Source organism: Musca domestica, unplaced genomic scaffold, assembly GCF_030504385.1.
Source record: "Musca domestica strain aabys unplaced genomic scaffold, Musca_domestica.polishedcontigs.V.1.1 5, whole genome shotgun sequence".
NCBI classification, from domain to species: domain Eukaryota; kingdom Metazoa; phylum Arthropoda; class Insecta; order Diptera; family Muscidae; genus Musca; species Musca domestica.
In genome coordinates this window covers 24,238,276-24,260,678 of record NW_026712346.1, presented here as the reverse complement: position 1 = coordinate 24,260,678, position 22,403 = coordinate 24,238,276, and the positions used below count along the sequence as shown (strand labels likewise).

The window sequence follows — 22,403 nt, the reverse complement described above, 5'->3', positions numbered from 1 at the left end:
TGTTAATTCAGTGAGGCATATTTTGGCCGATTCAAACAATATATATCCTCTGTAGTAAAATTGCTGAGGGTAAAAAATTTGGATGATGACAATTTGCCGCAAGTAAACTTCCCTTAATTAAAATCAGTACTAAACTAGAGAAGTCGGAAGCAATAAAAGGCAATGCTTCGCCACGATTATATATGAATAGAGTTCCAGTATTCCGCTTCTCATATTATGGTTAATAAATCATAAAAATGAGCTTACGTATTGCTTGTTTTCCACTCTTTTAGTTCTACACTATCCTTCCATTTTAACTCTGCGGCCGGATGTAAGGATACACAACGAACATCGTATTCCATGTTATCCGAGTAGATTGTAATGAAGGAGTCTGTGGCCAGTATGGAATCTGAAACTTTTGGTTTAGAACTGCCAGGGAGTAATATAATAATTTAAAAATTTTGATTATAAACAAGCCACACTGTTCTAATTTTGATTATATTGTTTGAATTCTATTTTATTTACTCACATTTCTATAATGTCGCGTATTTCGAAATCCATTGTCGATTTCTCCTCCCCCATATTTTTAGCGTTTTTCTTTTCAATACCGGAAGCTTTTTGTTTGTGTTCTAGGGTTTTGCGATGTCGTCTTGCCTTACACGGACTATTGAACTCTAGCGAACATATCGAGCAAAAATATTTCGATACAGAATGTTTGAATTTTTCATGGCGTTGGAGGGCTATTTGTGAAGGCAGAACCTCTGGACAGGTAAGACATTTAAATTTCGATTGATAAATATCCGAAGCTGTTCCAAAGTATTCCATTTCAGGATGGTGACTACGAATGTGTCGGCGAAGCTCAAAATTGTAACGAAATCCAGATCCACATTTCAAGCAACTCAAGGTCCGGCGTTTGCTAATGCAAATCGGCACAGAACGATTAATGGCCAGTAAAACTTCCTTGTGCTCGGGACTCAAAAGATGACGTCGCATTTGATTATTATCTTCACATTCAAATCGACAATAGGAACACCAAAAACGACCCGGTCCTTCGGAAGCATCTAAATGCGAAGCAGAACTCCAGTGGAGCAGAAATGCCTCCTCGGTGTTGGCATAAAAACGACAAGGGCGACATTGGAAGGGAGACTGCAGCACTATCGAATGGATATTATCCAAAATCATGTGTAGCGATAGGCCAGGATGTAGTTGCATGCGGCGATAATGATAGTGAGAAATCAGGTGCTTGCCAATGAGATGTCTGCTCATGACATGTTTACATAAACTGCATCTCAAGAAAGTAGAGCGTCGTTTCCGCTTTTTGCCAATTGCCGAAGTGGACGCAGTAGTTACTGCATGCATTTTAGCTGTCTTTACTGCAAAGCCCTTGTTAATGTCCTCACGTGGGATTTCTTCAATAACCGCCTTTTCTAACTGGGTTTCGGGTTCGTAACGTTTCAAGGGATAGCTTGTCTTCAGATGGTTCTCATAGATAGCTTTACTCTTCAATTTGCGACAGCAAATGTTACACCAATAATCCTGTTTTGTAGAATGTTTTGCCAACTCGACGGCCTCCTTGTATTCCAAACGTTGGACTTTGGTTCCAGGTATCCATTTGCCTTTTGTGTGATCCGAGGGCGGGTGTTGGCAGTCATTTATATCAACATCGTCCATATGGTCATCCCAGTTTGGCGATAGCCTAGACAATTGCGAATGGGTAACTCGAAGGTTTGGTCTATGTTCGGGTTTCCATTTGCCACCCGTATGCGTGGCTGGCACAACGGGAGGAGAATGTCTTAGCAGTGGCAATTTCCATTTACCACCTGTGGCATGGCCTTCTGCTTCTGGTTCATAATCTTCGTCATCGTCATCATCTATTTCGTCCACATCAGCCTCATCGTCCTCTTCCTCCTCGCTTAATTCTGGCGATTCGTGTTCATATGTTATGGGCTTAAAAAGGGCCTCATATGACTTCTTTGCCTCGCCCATGTCATTTACGGCTTTCAGAAGATTGTCACTGCCATGTTGGTCGCCATGATGGGTTGCCATCCATGACTCTACTTCATGTGAAGAATGATCAGATTGTAGGGATTTTTGTCTTTGTAATTGACCAGGACCACCTGTTTTGCCACCACTACTCTGATGTGTCGCGACAGGATGATGAGCAACGGACGATTGAACACTTTGCAATTGTAGTGATGAAAAGAATACATCGGCACCCAATTCATACGGCAATTCATAACTCTCTCCAAGATTTTTTGAACTTTTTCCACCGTGACTGGCAGCTGTTGGTTGCTCGGGTTCATTGAAATTAAATGGCTCATAATTTATTGGTGGCGTTACATCGGAGTTACGATGTTCCGATGGAGTTACGGTATGGGACGTTGAATCTTTCGTATTCGTTGTGGTTACAGTCGCTGTGGTTGTATTTCGATTGCAGTTTTGTTTGCGATGTTGAATATAGTTTTCAAGGCCTATTATCGTTTGACTGCATTTAATGCAGAGGTGAGTGTCATCAAGATCGGCATTCATAATGGAGAGGTGTTAGCTGAAAAAAAAACAAAGTGGAACTTGTTACCGATTTCATTATGAAATTTTTGATAATAAATTGACAATTTCATTAAAAAATAATATATTTTGGGTCCACATTTCGCTATTATTTTCCATATAGTGTTTATAAAAATTGAGGATGTTTTTATTTCTCGTTTCTCGTACTTAAAAAGGATTAGTCGCAAAAAGGAATTAAAAACAACAAAAACGACAATATATCCATTGAGTTTGTTTTACATTTCAGCACACGCAGTAGTTTGTTACTGTTGTATATTATCTCGAGACAAAGATAACGCAAATTTATATCAAATTTATTAACAACTTGATCGCGGATCTGAGCCGAACACATGTAGTTTGTGCCACCAAACATATGGTATGGTAAGCATTGATATGAATGAATCAATGCTCACATAGAGAAAAAGGTAAAAAAACGCACACACACGAAAGGCAAACATGTTGTTTAATTGCGCATAGATTATGAGATGCATTTAAAAGATATGTTTCGAGCACATACGTACTATGTACGTAACTACATATGAATTCGAGGTTTGTTAAGTAATTTAGTTTAGGTGATTCCCCACCAGACGTGGCTATCTTTCAATGCGTTTGGCGACTTAATTTTTTACTTGGCGAGATGACGATTTTTTGACTTATAATAGAACTGTTGGTGAATTGTAGCAAATCTCCTGTTTTGACACCCTCCACCATGGAAATGAGGGTATATTAATGTACACATATATTTTTGGTAAAACATTGTCTGTATAGATCCATCTTGGTTTCTAAGGGTGTAGAAAATATCTTTTCATAAAATTTTCAATTTTCGGAGTAGAGCCCATCTTGGTCTTGATCACATTCATCAATTGATTTGGCTAAAAATTGTATTTAGGCTACTCTGGGCCAGAGAACCATCTTACAGATAATTGTCCTTATAGGCATATATTTAAGTATAGCCCCCTCATTAGTGTATACCTAAGTTCAGATAAGAAAATTTTGTATTCTATTGAATTTGTAACCCCCAAGAGAATATTGGTTGGGAACGCAGATTTGGGATGTACGTATACATGAAAAAAAAACTCCGAAATATCAAACGGGAACATGAAAAAAACTACGAATATTAATTTGATTGATCGTCATTGAATTATACTGCGAGAAGGTTAGCCCTAGCTCACGGTCATGAAATGGCTTTTCATAGAACAATTGCCGACTTACAACATAAGCTCGATGTTCAAATGGGTGTTATACGACCTAAACACACTAACCCCACTAGTAAAATGCTAGGGATGGACATAGCTGAAAAATTGCCAGACGTAGAAGATGCCAGTCTTCAGCAGAAGGAAGATTGGGCTGCCGAGGTAGCCGAAGACCTCGGTATGGCGATAGATGTTGCACCCCAGACAGTTGATAATGGAGCTTCTTTAGGTGCAATCCCTAAGCCAAAAACAATGTCAAATGAAGCTTTCCCTCAAATGAAGACGAAGAAGCAGCCTGCCTCTAGGAATGGACCCACTTAAACAGATGTGGGTGCTAACTTGCCTACTCTGGATAAGAAGCAGCCAGCTGGCAAATCAATGCCAGCTTTTACCCTTTACGATGTAGGTGTTAAGGAAATTTCGGGAATCTTCAACCAAAGATACCGATCAGGTGAGTTTTCTATCGTTTATATACGCCCATCTGTTCTATCACTCAAGGTCAAGGGCCTTACAATTTATGAGGAAATTAGGTCTTTACTTGTTGAGCGTGGTTATAAATTCCACACTCACACGCCGAAAGCAAATGGCTGCTCAGAGTATCGGATATAAAGTACACGCTAAATAAAATTTTAGATTGTAATATTAAAATAAAGAAGGATAAAGGTCGCGACTTTATCATTTGTTTCAATTGCCAACGTTCGGGTCATGTCTCCAGCAATTGCACCATGACTCCTCGTTACAATAAATGTCTTGATAGTCATCACTCATATAAATGTCCCATTCCATTTAAGGAAAATGAAGTTTTTGTAGATGATGTTGATTCCGTTACTGGTAATACTATTAAAACTCCTTTAGCTTTAGCTGCGTGAACTGCAAGGTAGTCGGTCACACTGCGTCCTCCCGCCAATGCCCGCGGCGATTATTGCTAAAAACAGAGCCGATGCTCAGGCTAAGATTGGTAGAGCCCTCGCATGGTACTTACTTGATTGTCCAAATCTTCATATATTTTCTTCTGAACACCCCTCAATACACAACGAAGGTCACGATTCATTTATAGATATTTTCATACGCACTCCAGGACTGGCTTTGATCGATGACAACACAAGGGCTACAACCTTAGACTTTGAGTCTGACCACAAGGCATTGGAAGTAGTCGTCCACTTGGGTGGATTTGGGAAAGGAAAACCAAAACCTTTTTTAATTTTGACAAAACTAATATAAACCGTTTCCAGGGAAGACAGGGGCTTGCCTAAATTTGTTTGCCTATGAACAGAAATGTTTCACATCAAGAGATCGATTCAACTGTTAAAAATTTAGAAATCCTGTTTAGAAACGCTATTGACGCTTCAGTCCCTAAAATGAAAGCTAAAAATAATACTCTAGGTGACCTTCCCCCAAGGATCACGTTTTAAAAAACATGTTAGGAGATGATGTTATGAAACCAAGGCCTATTGAACATCTGAACAGCAATTTTTAAAAAAATAAAATCCGTTAAAAATTCTGTTAAAATCTTAAAAATACCGAATGTAGCCGTTATATTAGGGTCTATACGACGACCTGGACCTGTATAGTCAACTTTTGTCATAAGCCATTACAATATTCAAATACGAAACTTGAAATAAATCAAATAAAACACATTAAGTTCGGCCGGGCCGAACTTTTAGTACCCTCCACCTTAGGGTAAAGGAAACATTTTTTATAAAAGTATCTGAATTCAAGCGTGTTTCACTTTAAACTTCATACAACAGTAAGACTTTTCGCATAATGCAGTTAAATTTATCAAAAAACCATAAAGTGAGTGAGGCCGGTATATGGGGCCATACCAAACCGGGAACCTGTATAGGCAATTTTATGCTTTAAGGATTGTCATCTATAAAATCTTCTTAAATACAAAATTTGAAACAATTATGTGGGTAAATGTAACTAGGATTATCAAAATACCGAATAACGCTGGGTATAGTTAGATGTGACCTATAAGAAAACGTGGAATATTCTGCCATCGGGCTAGAACCCATTATGAACTGCAAATACCAATTTTAATCAAAATATCGAATATCGGGAGGTACCGTTATATGGGTGCTATACCAAAACGTTGACCTATACATACAATACTTCGCCATTCGAGCCAGAATCCATTTTGACCCACAAATACAAATTTTTAGACAAATTAGTCGGAAAATATGGCAAAAATCATCAAAATACTGAATATCGGAAGGTACCGTTATATGGGACTATACATTAACGTGGACCTATGCATACAATGTTTCGTCACCGTAGCTAGAACCCATTATGTCTTACATATACCAATTTTTAGACAAATCCGTGAAAAAAATGTTCAAAATACATGGACATTACGGACGAACAGACATGCATAAATCGACTCAGAAAGTATTGTATGAAAATCATCAAAAGGAACTATGGGTCTACTTCATTTTCCTCTGCATGTTACAAACAAATGCGCAAATACATAACACACTATACCACAATGTGGCCTAGGGTATAAAAAATAAATTGTGCTTTTAAAGCGATAAACTGTATAAATTAGAACCGAAATATTAATTTCTCATCTGATTTATTATTTTAAATTAAATTTTGATTAAATAGAGAACGTTTATCTGCAGATATTGTACTTACGGGAAATTCCTCAAATATTTTTAATCAAGTTGCAAGGTGTCAAAAATATAATCATTGAGTAACTTTACTTTTTATTCCACCCTCGTATTTAAATACTTGGCAATGTCTATGTGCAACGCCCAACACGCTATGAAATTATGCACACGGCTGTGATTCGAAAACATACATATCTAATCATTTGCGTAAAATATACGATTATAACATTTCAATCGAAAAATAAATCCACAAAATATAATAATGCAAGCGGCTCGATTGCCTTTTCCCTTTGGATCACCACTCGTCTTGTGAAATATGTACTAAAATCATCTACTGATTCATGAGCTATTCCAACAACAAGAGCAGCAATGTTACTCGGGAAAAAAACGACAACTTTATTTGTAGCACACCAGCCAGCTATGGTGAAAGAAGGTAGAACAAAAGTCGAAAAGTTATCGCTAGGCCAGTAGTTGGGAGAAAAAAGCTAAGAGCTCGTTTAATTTGGGAGCTTTAAGGTTGGGGAGAACAATTTATTATGAATTGACTCATTGTGGTAATATTCACAATTTAAGACATTCTATTCAGAGTAAAATAAATTTGAAGATTGCCGAGCGACAACTTAAAGCGAGTATATGCGACAGGAGGGAATAACTACAGATTATATTTTTATTGCTATTATAAGGACAAGATATATTAATAAAAGCATTTCTCAACGTTTCCACTCTTTCACAAATGAGATGGTGAAATATAAAAACACTTATAGGTGCTTCAGGGACTCATATTGTCCGAGAGAAAAAAAGAAAGCCAATATTTCGGATTCATTCTAAATAAATACTCGGTCATTGCTACAATCCGGTCGACAAACAAACTGCATGGAAATCCCACGGCGGCTAGTTTTTTGTACTGCATTGACTTTTAGATCTATTTGAACGGGAATTACCGCCTCTACAATAACATGTTTGTCGCTAGATAACAAAACTCCGCGATGAGAAGTTAGATGCATCTTTCATACAGCTCTAGGCTCAGCATTTAGCAAGAAATTTTATTGTACCATATTTTGCGCGTTGTATAAGATTCTGATGTTTCCGAAAACGAAACTTTTGCCCATGTTCAACATAGATCAAAGTATAATATGAAATCGAAAATATCCTTCTAGAGTTGTTGTATGTAAAGACAGACGAATGGACATTACCAGATTGACTTCAAATGTCCTGAAACGGACTTCGTCCAAATCGATCTAGGGTTAGCAACTGTTATTTCGATAAGCCCCTTTTATGCCATCAGCTATAGCGATATAGCTGATGGCATAAAAGGGGTGTTCACCAGCGGAGTGCCTTAGGGGGTGATATATCTGGAACTTTTTCAATATTTATATGTACGCAGATGATTGTATTAACATGGCTTCGGGCCTTTTTTAAGAAAACAATTGTGCCGTCATTGAGAAGTCTTGAAGGTCCTCTTTGAGAAGTTCCTTCTGGCCTTTTCTAAGAAGATCTTCTGGCCTTCTCTGAGAGGAATTTCTGGTCTTCTCTGAGAAGACCTTTTGGCCTTCTATGGGGAGACCTTCTCACCTTCTATGAGAAGACCTTCTCGCATTTTATGAGAAGACCTGGCCTTTTTAGAGAAGACCTTCCGGCCATTTCTGAGAAGACATCCGAGCCTTCTCTGGGAAGAACTTTTTCATTTAAAAATATGTAATATCAAGCACTTACGTATTATTTAAGTCATCGCAATCCATCGTTATGTGGTAGAAGAATATTTAGACTTGCCTAAAATCCAACCTGCAACTGCAATAGAGTACGCCCTTCTGACCTGTATGTCAGCAAAACAAAAATGTTTTGAAGCAATACCTGACTGAATGCTATCTCCAGAAGCATCCTTGTCATGGCAAATAAACTGGAGCCACAACATATCCTTTCTTTAGCTGTCCAGCTAAACACGCCAACCATTTCGATTTCGACTCAGTGAAAGTAGAATCACACTTATGAATTACATCACATTCACTATTTGTCGTAATATACCCATTGTACCTCCGAACTGCTCTTATCCAATAATACATTCATTGCCTATTTTACCACTGTAGGGTACACGCCCTTATTGACGTTCTCATTTCATGCTGTGGCAGTAGTTCACCATAAATTCTCAGCTCTTTTTAAGAAAACCAAAACTCAAATCAAGTGGACCGACGCTTATCGTGAACTTCGCGAATATTGACGTCGTTGTCTTCATCATCATCCTCATCATCGTTGTTCCCGTTTATTTTTTCTTGTTCGTATTGTCGTAGTCATTTTCGTCGGCATGAATGAAAGTCCATAATGGTTGAATGTGTTATTTGTTACCATTGCATTGTCATAAGTTGTTGTAAAATTGTTGTGTTACTAAACCTGCTGAGATTCAATACGTTCTGGTCTTCCTTCCGCCTGCGTCATAACTGCCAACTGCCAGTTTCATAGAGGCACTTCGCTTCAAAATATCCATTCGGTATCCATGGATGGACGCATCATAGGACGTCTGTCCTCCGTACATCTTGTTTAGCATTAAAATGCGTTGCCATATATTCGCATAAAAGCATTGTAACTCAGAAATCATTAAATAAACAGCTCAGCTCAGGGGATCGCAATTGGAGAGTCAGCACCAGCTTTTGCCGGGATTGGCCGACGATTGTTTATGAATTTGTAGGTTGGCGTGAAATATAGACACGAAATGTATCTTTTCTAGTAACGCAATCGATATAATACGTAAAAATGAATTGCTATTTGGCTGATTGCCTTCCGCTCTGATCCATCCTTGGCCACGCCACGACAATAGGAAATCGCCATTTCGCTATATGACGCGGCTTGCGCTGTGAAATGCCTGGGAACACTTAAAAGCTGTCTAAATTATTGCTAATGATTTGTTGTTAATATGCCTCATAATTTTCTTGTCATTCAATGGCTGGGCTTGTGAATAGCCAGGATGGGTAGGAAAATGCCAATTGTCCTTATTAAAAGGGAATATTTATTTATGACAAATAATTTAAAATTCCATAGCCAGAAACAAAAACTAAAATCGTATTTTTCATAGTCGAATAACAAACCAATTATATTTATTATAATTAAATATTTTTGCTGTTTAATACACTTATGCACACGACAAGTGTATGCATGTTTACTTAATTAAGCAAATGTTGGAGAACGTACGAGAAAACTTGCTAAAGTTCTGTAAATTCCGCAAGGCGTATTTTTGCTATGATTAAATTTACCACTAAAGAATTCAATGTTTTATATCCTCTGTCATATGGCTACAGAGGGTATATATCATGTAATACGGCTAAACAATGCCTGACAGAAATAACAATTTTAGACGCGAGGTCTCTTTGAACGAAACTCGTTTTAGGACATTTTTAGTCGCTTTAGTGATAACTCTTACGATGTTCTTCAAACGTAGTAAATCTCAATATTTATTTATTTATACCAATCTAGATGAGGTGTAAACCATTTTGAACGTAATTAGAAAATTTTCAAAATAATTAAAATACAGAGATACAAATACAAAGGAAACGAGAAACCATACTACAAAGATTGTAATCTATTGTTAGTCTTCAATACCAAATTTGACATAATTTTGTGGGTAAATGGGACTAGGATTATGAAAATACCGAATATCGGTCTATATATCAAATACCGAACAATTGTATGGAAACCGTTGACCAATATGGACAATGTTGTGACACCGGTTGTAGAACCCATTATGAAGTACAAATACTAAATTTCACACAAATATATTAGAAAATGTGGCTTAAATATTCCATATACCGAATATCCGAAGGTACCGTTATATATACGCTAAAAGAAAATGTGGATCTAGATAATCAATGTTCTGCACAAGAGGTAGAAACAATTATGAACTGCAAACAACAGTTTTGTTTTTTTAAGAAAATCCGTGGAAAAACTGGGTAAAACCATCAAAATACCGAATATCAGGAGGTACAGTCATACGTAGATATACGAAAACGTGGACCTATATATAATGTTCCGCCAACGGAGCTAGAACCCATAAATAAATGTGGCTAAAATGTGGAAAAATGCGGCTAAAACCATTTCGGGAGATACCGTTATATGGGGGCTATCCCAAAACATGGACTGATATATCTCATTTTCAATACTAACCATCCTAGACACAATACACACTATTGTGCAAATTTTTAAGCACTACATTAAATAATCTTGCAGACCTAACGCACATTTGAATAAAATTTTATCAACCTTCTTCATTTCGTTCGGAAGCTAGAGTGATTTCCATAGACGGAAAACACCACACATACGGGCAGGCTTCCCTACATCGACAGAAAATTTTATGCTTTCTTTCTAAACTTTGTGGGGTCTAAAATGACACAATCTTGCCAAAATTATTCGTAATAAAATAGTATGCAAGTCTGAACCGATTACCGTATCATTTGAAAAAATTTATTTGTAGACCAAAATCCGTCACGCATTCCAAGTTTTATTGAAAATTGACATACATAGGGTGTTTGGTGCATCAATAATACGAAATCGGGTGGAAAGACAATGGGAATTTCAAAGATTTATATAACTTGTGTTAATTTCAGACGATGCTATAGTATATTGGGAAATTTGCAGTAAAATCTGTTGAGCGGGTTTTGAGCCTAAAAATTACAAACAGACAATTAAAAGAACAAACATTTTCCTCTTTTAAAGATTTTCATTCTTTTGAAACTTTCATAATGTTTTAAATCGGCGGTGTTAATGGGGCTATTATGAACCATAATAAAACAACTTATTTCGGAAAGCATTGCAAAATACTAAAAAATAATTGATGTCAAATTAGGTTTGATTAGAAGAATATTGAAGTTAGTTCCGAAACTTTTAGCCAATATTGACTAATCCGTATCTGATCTAAGACTGATATAAATATTACAACGTGCCAGATTTGGACTATATCGATTACTTCCTATACTTTATATGATATATGTGCAAATTTCTGGTAAATGTTGAAAAATTCGTGAAGTAACAGCTATAGCGGACGGAAGTATTCCATTTTCATACTTCATCTAATACAGATAAAAAATATTGATACATATAAATTTCGATAAATTACATATTCATATCCGATTTCCTCTATGTGCAGCCTACTAGAAGTTACCGTCTCAACGTTCAGAGCCATTAACCTTAACTTAATCGCAATAAGTTCGAAATAAATACTACTTTCCAGAGAAAGGCCCTTGTAAGCCATCATTCACACCAAATATGCCTGATGAGCCGCTTAACTAACGGCGAATCGCGTGGTGAGTGTGTGATAGTGTCTATCTGGCTTTCCTTTTCACTGCAAATTTCAGATCATTAAGCTCGTCTCGAAAGAGAAATAAACACAGAAATTATAAACATATGGTCTTCGCCTTAACAAGGCAAAACTCAAAAATTAGGAACACGATTTAAGTTTGGCAATAATATTACGGTGTACCAAGTTTGAATCAAATCGGATACTTCCTTCAAGAGTTATCGTGCGCACAAGCCAGACAGACAGACGGACGGACATCGCTAAATCGACTCCAAATGTCCTGAAATGGATTTAGTCCAAAGAGACCTAGGGTCTAAGTCCGTTATTTCGATGAGGCATGTTTTGGCCGTATCAAATGATATGTACCCTCTGTAGCCATATGGCTGAAGGTATAAAAAACACACACACCAAATTCTGAAAAACTCATGAATATTCCATTTCATTAGTTGATAGTGCGGCCCATAGTTTATTTCATGCAAATTTTGACTGCGAGTGCGCCTCAAATGATCCATCCGTTTCGTTCAACTTTGTCATATTCTTTCCAACATTTCGGCCGGTACATGAATGTTTCAATGTCATCTTCCATTGTGCCAATTGAAGCTGGCTCGTCTGTATAGACCTGAGCTTTTATACAGCCCCACAAAAAATAGTACAATTGATCGGTCCCAAACGTAAAATAAAATGTGTCACGAACTCGTCTCTTATTGTAGATTAAGAGGTAGTCATTTCAAACATAAGTTTGACTTAGTTCAATTTCGACCCTACGCTCTTATGTTATTTTACGAAGAAGACAGCCGATGAATCAAGCCCGTCAAAAAAGCGTTTTATGTATTCTCACCTTAAGACTACCCTACTTTCTCAGCCGGACAATTCCTGCAGGAAAAGAAACAGGCACACCTAATATGCTGTAAAGAATTTTATGGATAACTTATTGTCTAAATTGTGAAATTAGTGAAGACCGTTTTTGCAAACATCAGATATATAAAAAATTTTATCGGCAAAGGCACGAAATAAATGAATATATTGATGTGGAATAAAAAATTGTCAAGACAACTCTCCAAATCTTACTTATCTTCACATCCAACACGGGAAATATTCAACGTTTTATCCTCATCTCATTCAATGGGGCCCCAATACCATCATCAAGTACTGTACGCCCTCCCAAATCATTTATGATCTGTTGACAATATTTCGTTGTCAAATGGTCATTGTTTGCTTCATGTTTGTCACATATGCAAATAATGGCTTTATTCTATACCAATTTCAAAATTGTTATGTTTGTGTGTTTGTTGTTCGAACTACCAGCCGCTCTGTCGTGCTGGCCATTCTCGGAACAATTTTATGAATGATAGTTATATTGATGTTGTCCCGGCTTCAATACAACGGCTATTGCTTTGAATGTGTGTTGTTGTCCTGTTGTTGTTGGTGTTTTTATTATTTAATTTTTATTTGTCGTTTTAGAAAACATGTTGTTGCTTTTCTTTGCATCTTTTTTTCGCGTGAAATAAAAACGTAGCGGACAACAGATATTCATTTTTCTGACAATGACTATTTTACTGCTAAAACGGTCTCTCTATTTGTCAGTTTATGTTTCTGTTGGATATTCTTCGGGTAAGGCATTTGGTGTTTTTTTTGTTGTTTTGTTTGAGCAATTTGAAAATATGAATTGGATGAGAATTGTCAAGTGTCAGCGTATATGGCATGTTTGACATGATACTTAGAAAAGAAAACCAACAATGATTGTAACATGTTGTTATACAGATAACAAAAGCAATATTCTCATACATAAATATTTGTGAATGCAGGAGGAAATATACGAGCCGAGGCAACATACCACTGTATATACCTATGAGACAAATACATAAAATGTCCAGTGAAATTACATGTTGCTTTTGTGTCGTAAAAATACTGTACGTAAATGGACAAATATAATTTTTAACGTGACCTATTATTAGATCCATAATACATTAAAGTTCAGTATTTAATAAAACATTGAACAGCAACTAAAAAGTGCAATGTTCTTTTTCGATTTTTTAGATCAATACGAATTCTTCTCTTGTTCAAAAAAAATTAAACAACTTTTTAAGTTCGGAATTTTAGCAATAAGTAAAATACCTGAACGGATGCGTTTAATCAAATACATACATACTGAAAAAATATTTTTTTTTTGTATTTTTTACAACACTATGTATTGGGGTTATTATAAGTTTGATTGGACCAATAATTTTTGTAGGGGTTTGTTTAGGGGTTGAAATAGATCAACGACTGAAAAAATTTGCTCTACAGGTCGCAATTATAGACCAATCGACTTGAAAGTTAGCATGGGGCTAGAGCTAGGGGCTGGGCAGAAGCCTTCCGATTTGGATGGTCATCGGGTAATATTTAGTGGGTTAAATAGATCATAACATTTGTGCTAAATAAAAGTCACATTTTTCTTAAACCGCGAATATTTTTAATCCAGGCGAAATCACAAATAGAGAGAATGGCCAATTCTGACCGTTACGCAGATGCCGATTGTAAATATATCGGATATATATAGCGAAATATATACATAAATATATGTACAAAGGAAAGGAATGTTAGCTAGAATGCTTATATCTCAAGAATGGCTGGACCGATTTTGACAAATGTTATCAAGTCAGAATGCCCTCTTGGCATAAAAGAATAAAAGCTAAAACATCGCATAAAAGTATGTCAATAATGATGTTAATATAGATATTTTAGTATTTTGTGGTATTTATTTATTTTTTCATATTTTTTTATCACATGCGATTTTTTTTAATTTCACTTACAATATTGAAGTGTATATTTTGTAATATTACTAAAAATGTTCCTGATTTTGCAGTCGTTATAAAGGTCGCAAATAGAAACCAAAGGACACGAAATCTCGCATGAAGTTAGAGTTTAGGACAGCGGCTGGAATGGACCACTACTTTTGTGTGAAAAATACCAACAATTCCATTCTAGCGAACGCTGGAAATAATTTACAGGCGAAATCCAAAGTACACAAAAAATAACTTTTGGCTTTCTTATGCCGATTTCGTTCTTTGAAAATAGACAAATATCGTAGACAAGCAAATCATATACACGAGTCTAAATTTGGAGATACAGAGGGGCCTCTTGCAGTTGGAGATGATCGCAAAATATTTAGGGGTTCAAATGAACCAAAAGGAGGACTTCTACCATATAGAGTGTTGTAGGGTATCACATGGTCGGCCCCTCACGGCTATAGCCTTCGTGTTTTACTAATTTACAAAGCAGACTATGTGAAAATATAAAAAATGCCCGAAAAATGCTTTTCAATTTTATAAAAATTATTTGTAATTCATAGCTCCATTCCTTCAGACGAAAATCATGCATATGTCTGCTTATTAAATGACACTTATTAAAAAATCCTACAGTTTCTAGCCTTGAACATTTTTCATATAAAATTGTTTATCGTTCAAATGGCAGAATACTTACTTATGGAAAAGTTCTCGATTTAATTGCTGTATCGAATACACCATCAGTATCAATTTTATTGCCACATCGCTGAAAATGCAATACCACAAGGTACGGATCAGTCATCAGCCTTATGATTATTATATTTTTAAATAAAAAAATGTCGTAAAATTTTGTGGACATTATACGTCAGGATGCCTGGCATTGGGCATTTGCTTGAATATTCCTTTTTTAACATCTTCGCATCACTGGTAGATCGGAAAGAAATGCGGAGACATATAATGGATGTTAAAAGCAGTCAAACGTTTGCCTCATCCTCACAGCCGTTTTTACGACTTTTGATTAATAATTTATTTCGATGGCTGATTAAATTTTTTTATGTTAAAATCTTTAAACGAATTCTTATTTTTGTATCAGTCGGAATTGGTTTTCGTCTTTGTTGGTTTTGAACTAATTTAATAATCATATTTTCTCCGCACCTTTGATAAGAGTCACTAAAGCCATAAAGATGAGACCAAAAACAAGCCCATCAGAATTTTACGAGTCTTTGACAGCAGTTAAACGTCAAATGTAAAGATATAAAATTGTTGTTTTACACGAAGAGCTCTGTCATTTATTTGAAGTTTTCTTCTTTTTAGTTATATCACAATCCTTATTTATATTTATTTAATAATTTGAAAGCACATAATTATAAAAAAATAACAATTTATTAAAACTATAAGCTAGTTTTCTTATACAAGAGATGGAAACATTTTTATATATAATCTTTAAATAATATATTTTCCGACCGAGCTGCGCGGAGACCGACGTAATAAACTTATAGTACCATACAGAAGTTACCCTTAGCATTTAGACCAGGGATATTTGCCCAATTTTACGCACTTCGTCGTGCTTTTAGTTGTTGTGGTCCATTTTACAGCTAAACATAATCCAATGGTCATCAAAAATGCCAGAATTCTCCCCTGTCCATCTCTCTATTCTCAGGCATGTCGATTGGCTTCAATTGTGTGATCCGATTTTTTTTTGTTTTTGGTTCATTCGAACCTGCTAAATATTTTGCGATCATCTCCAAAAGAAAGATGCCCGTCTGTATCTCCATATTGAGACTCATCTGTATGATTTGCTTGTCTACGATATTTGGCTGTATTCGTCAACGAAATCACCATAAAAAAACCAGAAGTTCGCATTTTGTGTATTTCAGATATCGCCTTTAAGTAATGCTAATATTTTTTTCACACAAAATTAGTGGTCCATTCTACCCGCTAAACTCTAACTTCGTGGCCTTTAATTTCTATTTGTGACCTTTAAAACGGCTGCAAAATCAGGAACATTTTTAGTTGTTGGTCCATTTCAACCCCTAAATATATTGCGGACATCTAGCCCTTCTGAGCTTAACCCTACCCTTGTGAAAATTTTCGTGAGGTTCGGACGATAATTGCAATCTGTATATAATAAACCCCACCTGTATTGTAAGGTGAAAAAATATTACAAAATATACACTTCAAAATTTAAAGTCAAACTGAAAAAATCGCATGGGATAAAAAATTTTGGCTGAAAGGCTAAAATTTTGCACACAAGTTTATTTTGCCAGTAGGCAGGTTAAGTTCGTAGATGGGCCAAGTAGGTCCACGGTACCTCCCGTTATTTGGTATTTTAAATTTGTTTGCGACATTATTCACCGGAAGTGTTTCAAAATTGGTATTTGAGGTTCAAAATAGATACTACAGCCTAAGACAGAAAATTGTCTGTGCAGATTCACGCCTTCGTATAGCCCCCATATAACGGTACCTCCCTATATTCGGTATTTTGAGATTTTGGGTACTATACTCAAGGAAATTGTTTGAGATGTCGTATTTGAAGTTCGTAGTGGATGCTACAGCCTGTGACAGAAAACTGTCTATGCTGGCCCAGGTCTTCGCACAGCTCCGATATAACGGTACCTCTCCATATACCATATTTTGATGATTTTAGCTACATTATTCACCTTTTATTTCAAGCTTCGAATTTAAATATGGTACTGGCTTATGACAAACAAAGCCTATGTAGGTCCACGTCGTATAGATCCCAATATAACGGCTATATTCGGTATTTTTAAAAATTTAATAGAATTTTTAACGGATTTTTTTTTTTTGAAATCGCCAAATTCGTTTCAAATGGTGGAGGGTGTTCAAAGTTCGGCCTGGCCGAACATACTGCTTTTTAACTTGTTTTAGATTCTATTCTTTTATGTCAAGGAGGCATTCTGAATTGACGAAATTTGTCAAAATCGATCCAACCATTCTTGAGATATAAGCATTCTAGCTAACATCCCTTTCTTTTATATTATATTTAGAATTCAGAATTAATCTGTTCGTCTATTGGCCTATAATTGCGACCTGTAGAGCAACTGCAAAATCAAAGAATTTTTAAGTTGTTGGTCCATTTCAAGCCCTAAATATTATGTGATAATGTCCAAAAGCAATAGGCTTCTTGTTTGGCCCTAGAACCACTTCTAAATTTCGTGAAGATTGTTCCATAATTGCGACCTGTGATTACAAATTAACATGGACAGACTGACGTACACAGCTAGCTCGACGAGATAGAAAGGTCCATAAATACTTTTCTTATGTGGGAAACCAGTATTTCGAGGTATTACATAATTTTTGGCCCAATCAAAGTTATAACACGCCCAACATATAGTGTTGTAGGGTATAAAAAACATTCTGGCCAACCGAAACAAAATTTGGGTCTACTTGGCCAGAAACTCCGAGGTTTCCCATACTTTGGGATCATCACACAATTATTGTTTAATACTGATTTATTTTACATTTAAATACACAATCAAATATATTCTTAGCATGTTATTATAGCTATTTGTTTATTTATTATGTCAAATTTTAACACAACTATTTGGAAATCTCAAAGTAGTAACATTTTATATTAGAACGTCATGTATTTTTATTAGGAGCCGGTCGATGTAAATAATGTAATACTATTTGCATGAATTATCGTGATCATGTACCTCATGTTTTAAAAGTACAAACCCCCATGTAAAATTCAAAATTTACAAACATCCCAATGTGAAATGTGCACAGATTGGTTAATCGTTAATGTTGCTGCAAAGAGTAAAAAATATGATTTCATGATTTTATTATTTCAATCGACAATACAACATGCAAACCTCACCGCCGTCAAGGATAAATATATGGGCGGACGGGTGACTTAATTTGTTTTAATGCAGTAATTAAAAACGGGTCATAATTTTTACGAACATATGGTATTATGCTAAATCATTTTTAAACCCTTTTCTACTCGGAAGTTTGCCGATGAGCTGGCTCGCTGTTTTTTGTTTGGGTGCCATTTAAAGGTGATGGCGCTCAAATTATTGTGTGAGGCTTTTGAATATACAATAATATCCATATGAAATGAAACATGTGTGTTGGTACATTTGCCACATACCTACGTATGTACATCTCTTCTCCAGGTTCAAATGTACATTCATGTATGTGGTCTCTTATATACAACAATAAGTTGGTTGGTGAGTGGATTCGTCACTGTCGTAAATTTCAATGAAAATGACTATTTAAATGCTAACAACAAACCACCCGAACTACAACGTCGACCAACATTGGTGACAAATAAAGAGCTGCAATTGTTCGTATTAATGTATACATGTATTAGGAGGTAACAATATTTTAAATAATAATCATATTCATAATCGAAATCCAATGGTCTTGACTTAATATTAAAGTACTTGACAGGATTGTTCTTCACATATGTAACTTTAATATTGCATCTAAACCTTTGGGTCCAGCCAGTTAGTTGGCGATCGATCAAATCGCAGTAATTTCATTATCAACCAGGTGCTTAATTCAAAGAAAGTAAGGTGTGCCAGAAGCGATAACTCTTCACCGAGCATGCGTGAGTACGAAAAGAAACGAAAACTCCGATGAAGGCGTAAGCAAACGCATTATATTCACCTGACAGTATAATAGAGCAGAGATTTGGATTTTTCGATACATCTGGCCGGAGAAGTTCTTTCCACTCATGCGTGTCCAAACGGATACAGCATTGAAAACGTGAACTTATGCTAAAGTACGGAAGAAACTGTTGTCTTTTTGCAGTTCTCATGGGAAGTACTTACTCCACTGTCACCAAGAGACAATAAATTAGGTCAAGAAAAGAGTAGTTCTATTTTTAGAACACTACACAGCAAAAACTTGGGAGCTGGGTGTGTGTAAGCAAATGCTATAGTCATGCTGGACCGACCTTGTGATACCCTACAACACTATAATATGTTGGAACATTTTTGGTACATTTCGTTTTTGAAAAAAAGCCATAGAACAATGCACAAATGTTACATTAGATTTTAGACCGGAGTTTTTGACCTTTGACACCCTTTTTGTTTTAATGATAGGTACACAAAACATTTTCATACGAAAGTTGTGGTCCATTAGACTCGCTAAATATAATCCAATGGTAAACCAAAATGCTAGACCTCTGTCCTGTCCCAAAATTTCTCCTCAAAATTCAAAAAATTCTGTGTCAGATGAGTTTCAATAGTGATCTGTAGAGCGACTGCAAAATCAGAATTTTTTTGGCCCATTGATAGAAAATCTTTACAAAATGTATAATTCAAAATTGAAAGTCAAAGTGAAAAAATCGCATGCGATATGACAAAAGAATAAAAAATATACACTTTTTTGTTGGCAGATTTCTACGTGATTTTCTTAGGTTTTTCACTTTTCTAGTAAGAGGCCATTGCAAATTGGTGATAATTGTCAAAATCCATCCAGCGGTTCCCGACTTATAAGCGGAATAACTGACATCAATTTCTTTTACATGTAGATTGTACCTATTTCACTACATATCTGATATCTGTACACAGTAAAAGTCAAATGTGATGAAGATAAAATGGGAGCCATATCTAAATTTGAACGGATTCTCACCAATTCTCTCAAAAGAGTTCGTCCTTGGGCCAAACAAATGATTTATGGAAAATGTCATCTGAAATGCGACCTAAACATTGCTTACAAAAATACATGGACAAACGGACGGGCGGACAAGCATAAATCGACTCAGAATGTGATTCCACGAAGATCATCAAAAGGAAATATGAGTCTATTTCGTTTCTTTTTTGCATGTTACAAACAAATGCACAAAGACAAAATACCCTGTACACCAGTGTAGGAGGTAAAAAATGAGTTTTCTTATTACCAAGTTACACTTAACGTCGGCGCAGAGAGGGCTCATCCGTAAACAAAATGGAAGGTTTGTAAGTTCGAGGCTCAACTATGGAATATAATTCAGACAAGTAAAAAATCGTTAGATTCTTCTGGGCAGAACTTTTAAATATACCCACCATTAAAAATAAATAAATGCCTGCCATTTTTGCCTCAAATGCATCATATAGCATAAGGTTGGCGCACGATTAGTGGAAATGTGGCTAAAATCATCACAATTCCGAATATTGGGAGGTACCGTTTTATGGGGCCTACAGAACAATGTTGACCTATATACAGGCAATGTTCTGACAAAGGCTGTAGAACCCATTACGAATAATAATTAAGATTGTGACTTAAATTGTCCAAATGCCGAATATCGCGAGGTACCATTATATGGGGTTATACGACGTAACGCAGACAAAAATAGTCCATTTATCGTCAGAAAGACGGACAGGCGAACCGTATGAGTGGTTTTTATTTTTATACCCTCCACCATACCATGGAGGGTATATTAATTTTGTCATTCCGTTTGTAACTCCTCGAAATACTCATGTCAGACCCAACAAAGTATATATATTCTTGATCAGCGTAAAATTCTAAGACGATTTAGCCATGTCTGTCTGTCTGTCTGTTGTAATCACGCTATCTTTCGAACAAATTGAGATAGAAGGCTAAAATTTTGCACACATGTATATTTTGGCAGTAGGCAGATTAAGTTCGTAAATGGGTATAACGGTACCCCCCGGTATTCGGTATTTTGATGATTTTAGCGACATTATTCACCGGAATCGTTCCAAATTTGGTATTTGAAGTTCGTAATAGATACTGCAGCATAAAACAGCCACTTTCGGCCAAGCGATTCAAATCTATAGTTCTTTTGAGCCTGTTTTCTTGCTGTTGCGGTCTAATTTTGGAATTTCAATGGTTTTACCCGAGCTCATTTTTCAATATTTGCCAAATGGAATATTGCGATATGTTCAGCTCACGAGCCATTTTTCGGCCACTGCGATGTGGGGTTCGATCAACGAGCTATGGTACGACACGCAAAAGATTTATTCACATTGAATTGCTGAAGTGCTCTAACGATAGCCACTTGTGGTTTTCCAGCCAAATATAAAATAATCACGCTCGAATTCCATTACGAATAACTTTTTTTCTGGAAAATTCTCACAAAAATGCTTGTGTCCGCTTGTAAACAATACAATGAGCTGTCACTGGTATAATTTTTACAGCTGTCGGACGAGTGGCTTAGAAGTGACAGCAGTCTGAAGTTGGTTGCAGTTTTTTTTATCCCACCCTGTATAGCACTCATATTACAGTTTCTCCTGATATTCGGTATGTCCGATATTCTGTAAGTTTGGTAATTGAAGTTCTTAATGGGCACTACATTTTCTGGCAAAAAAAAAATTAAATTTAAGTCCATATTTCCCTATATCTCACATAACGATAATTCTCTATATTCCAACCAAACTAAATTGTTTTAAACTTAATGTTTGGTGTTAGTAATGGGTACCAACTCCCATAACGAAAATTGTGTAAATAGATCCACGTTGTGGAATCTGATATAACGGTACCTCCCTATATACCATATTTTGATGATTTTAGCTACATTATTCACCGTTTATTTCAAATTTCGAATTTAAATATGGTAATGGCTTATGACAAACAATGCCTATGTAGGACAACGTAGTATAGACCCCAATATAACGGCTATATTCGGTATTTTTGAAATATTAACAGAATTTTTTTAAGGATTTTATTTTTTGAAAATTTCCAAATTTTTTCCAAATGGTGGAGGGTATTTAAAGTTCGGCCCGGCCGAACTTACTGCTTTTTAAATTGTTGTTGTTATTTTGAAAAATATTAATTTAATTTCGTTCTAACCTAATACCTATTGCGACCATGAAACTGTCGGTTTCGGTAGACAACAGCTAGGAGAGTGAACATGGAGCGACTTGCGCTATGCTGCAACATAATAAGCCATTATCGTTTATCAAAACGTTTCATAACCATTCAGAAAATCGCTAGCGACTAATTACCCAAATAAAAATTGTATCATAATTCTAAAGCTTGTTAAAGTCTGGGCGACAAGAAAAGCGTGCGAGTGCGCTCTAACAAATGTGGGTACATGGAATGTTTTGAGGAAAAACAGAAT

At 36.0% G+C, this 22,403-nt stretch overlaps 1 protein-coding gene across 1 annotated transcript in view; it reads right to left on the bottom strand.

Moving 5' to 3' along the window:
• Positions 1–22,403, bottom strand: part of LOC101887305 (zinc finger protein 236) — a 176,782-nt gene that overhangs the window by 69,184 nt on the left and 85,195 nt on the right. Inside the window, exons 2-3 of the mRNA XM_059128056.1 lie at positions 509–2,524; positions 247–408 (exon numbers count right to left, since the gene is read on the bottom strand). Of these exons, the coding sequence (XP_058984039.1) occupies positions 247–408; positions 509–2,508 (2,162 nt within the window). The 5' untranslated portion in view covers positions 2,509–2,524. The remainder of the gene's footprint in view (positions 1–246; positions 409–508; positions 2,525–22,403) is intronic.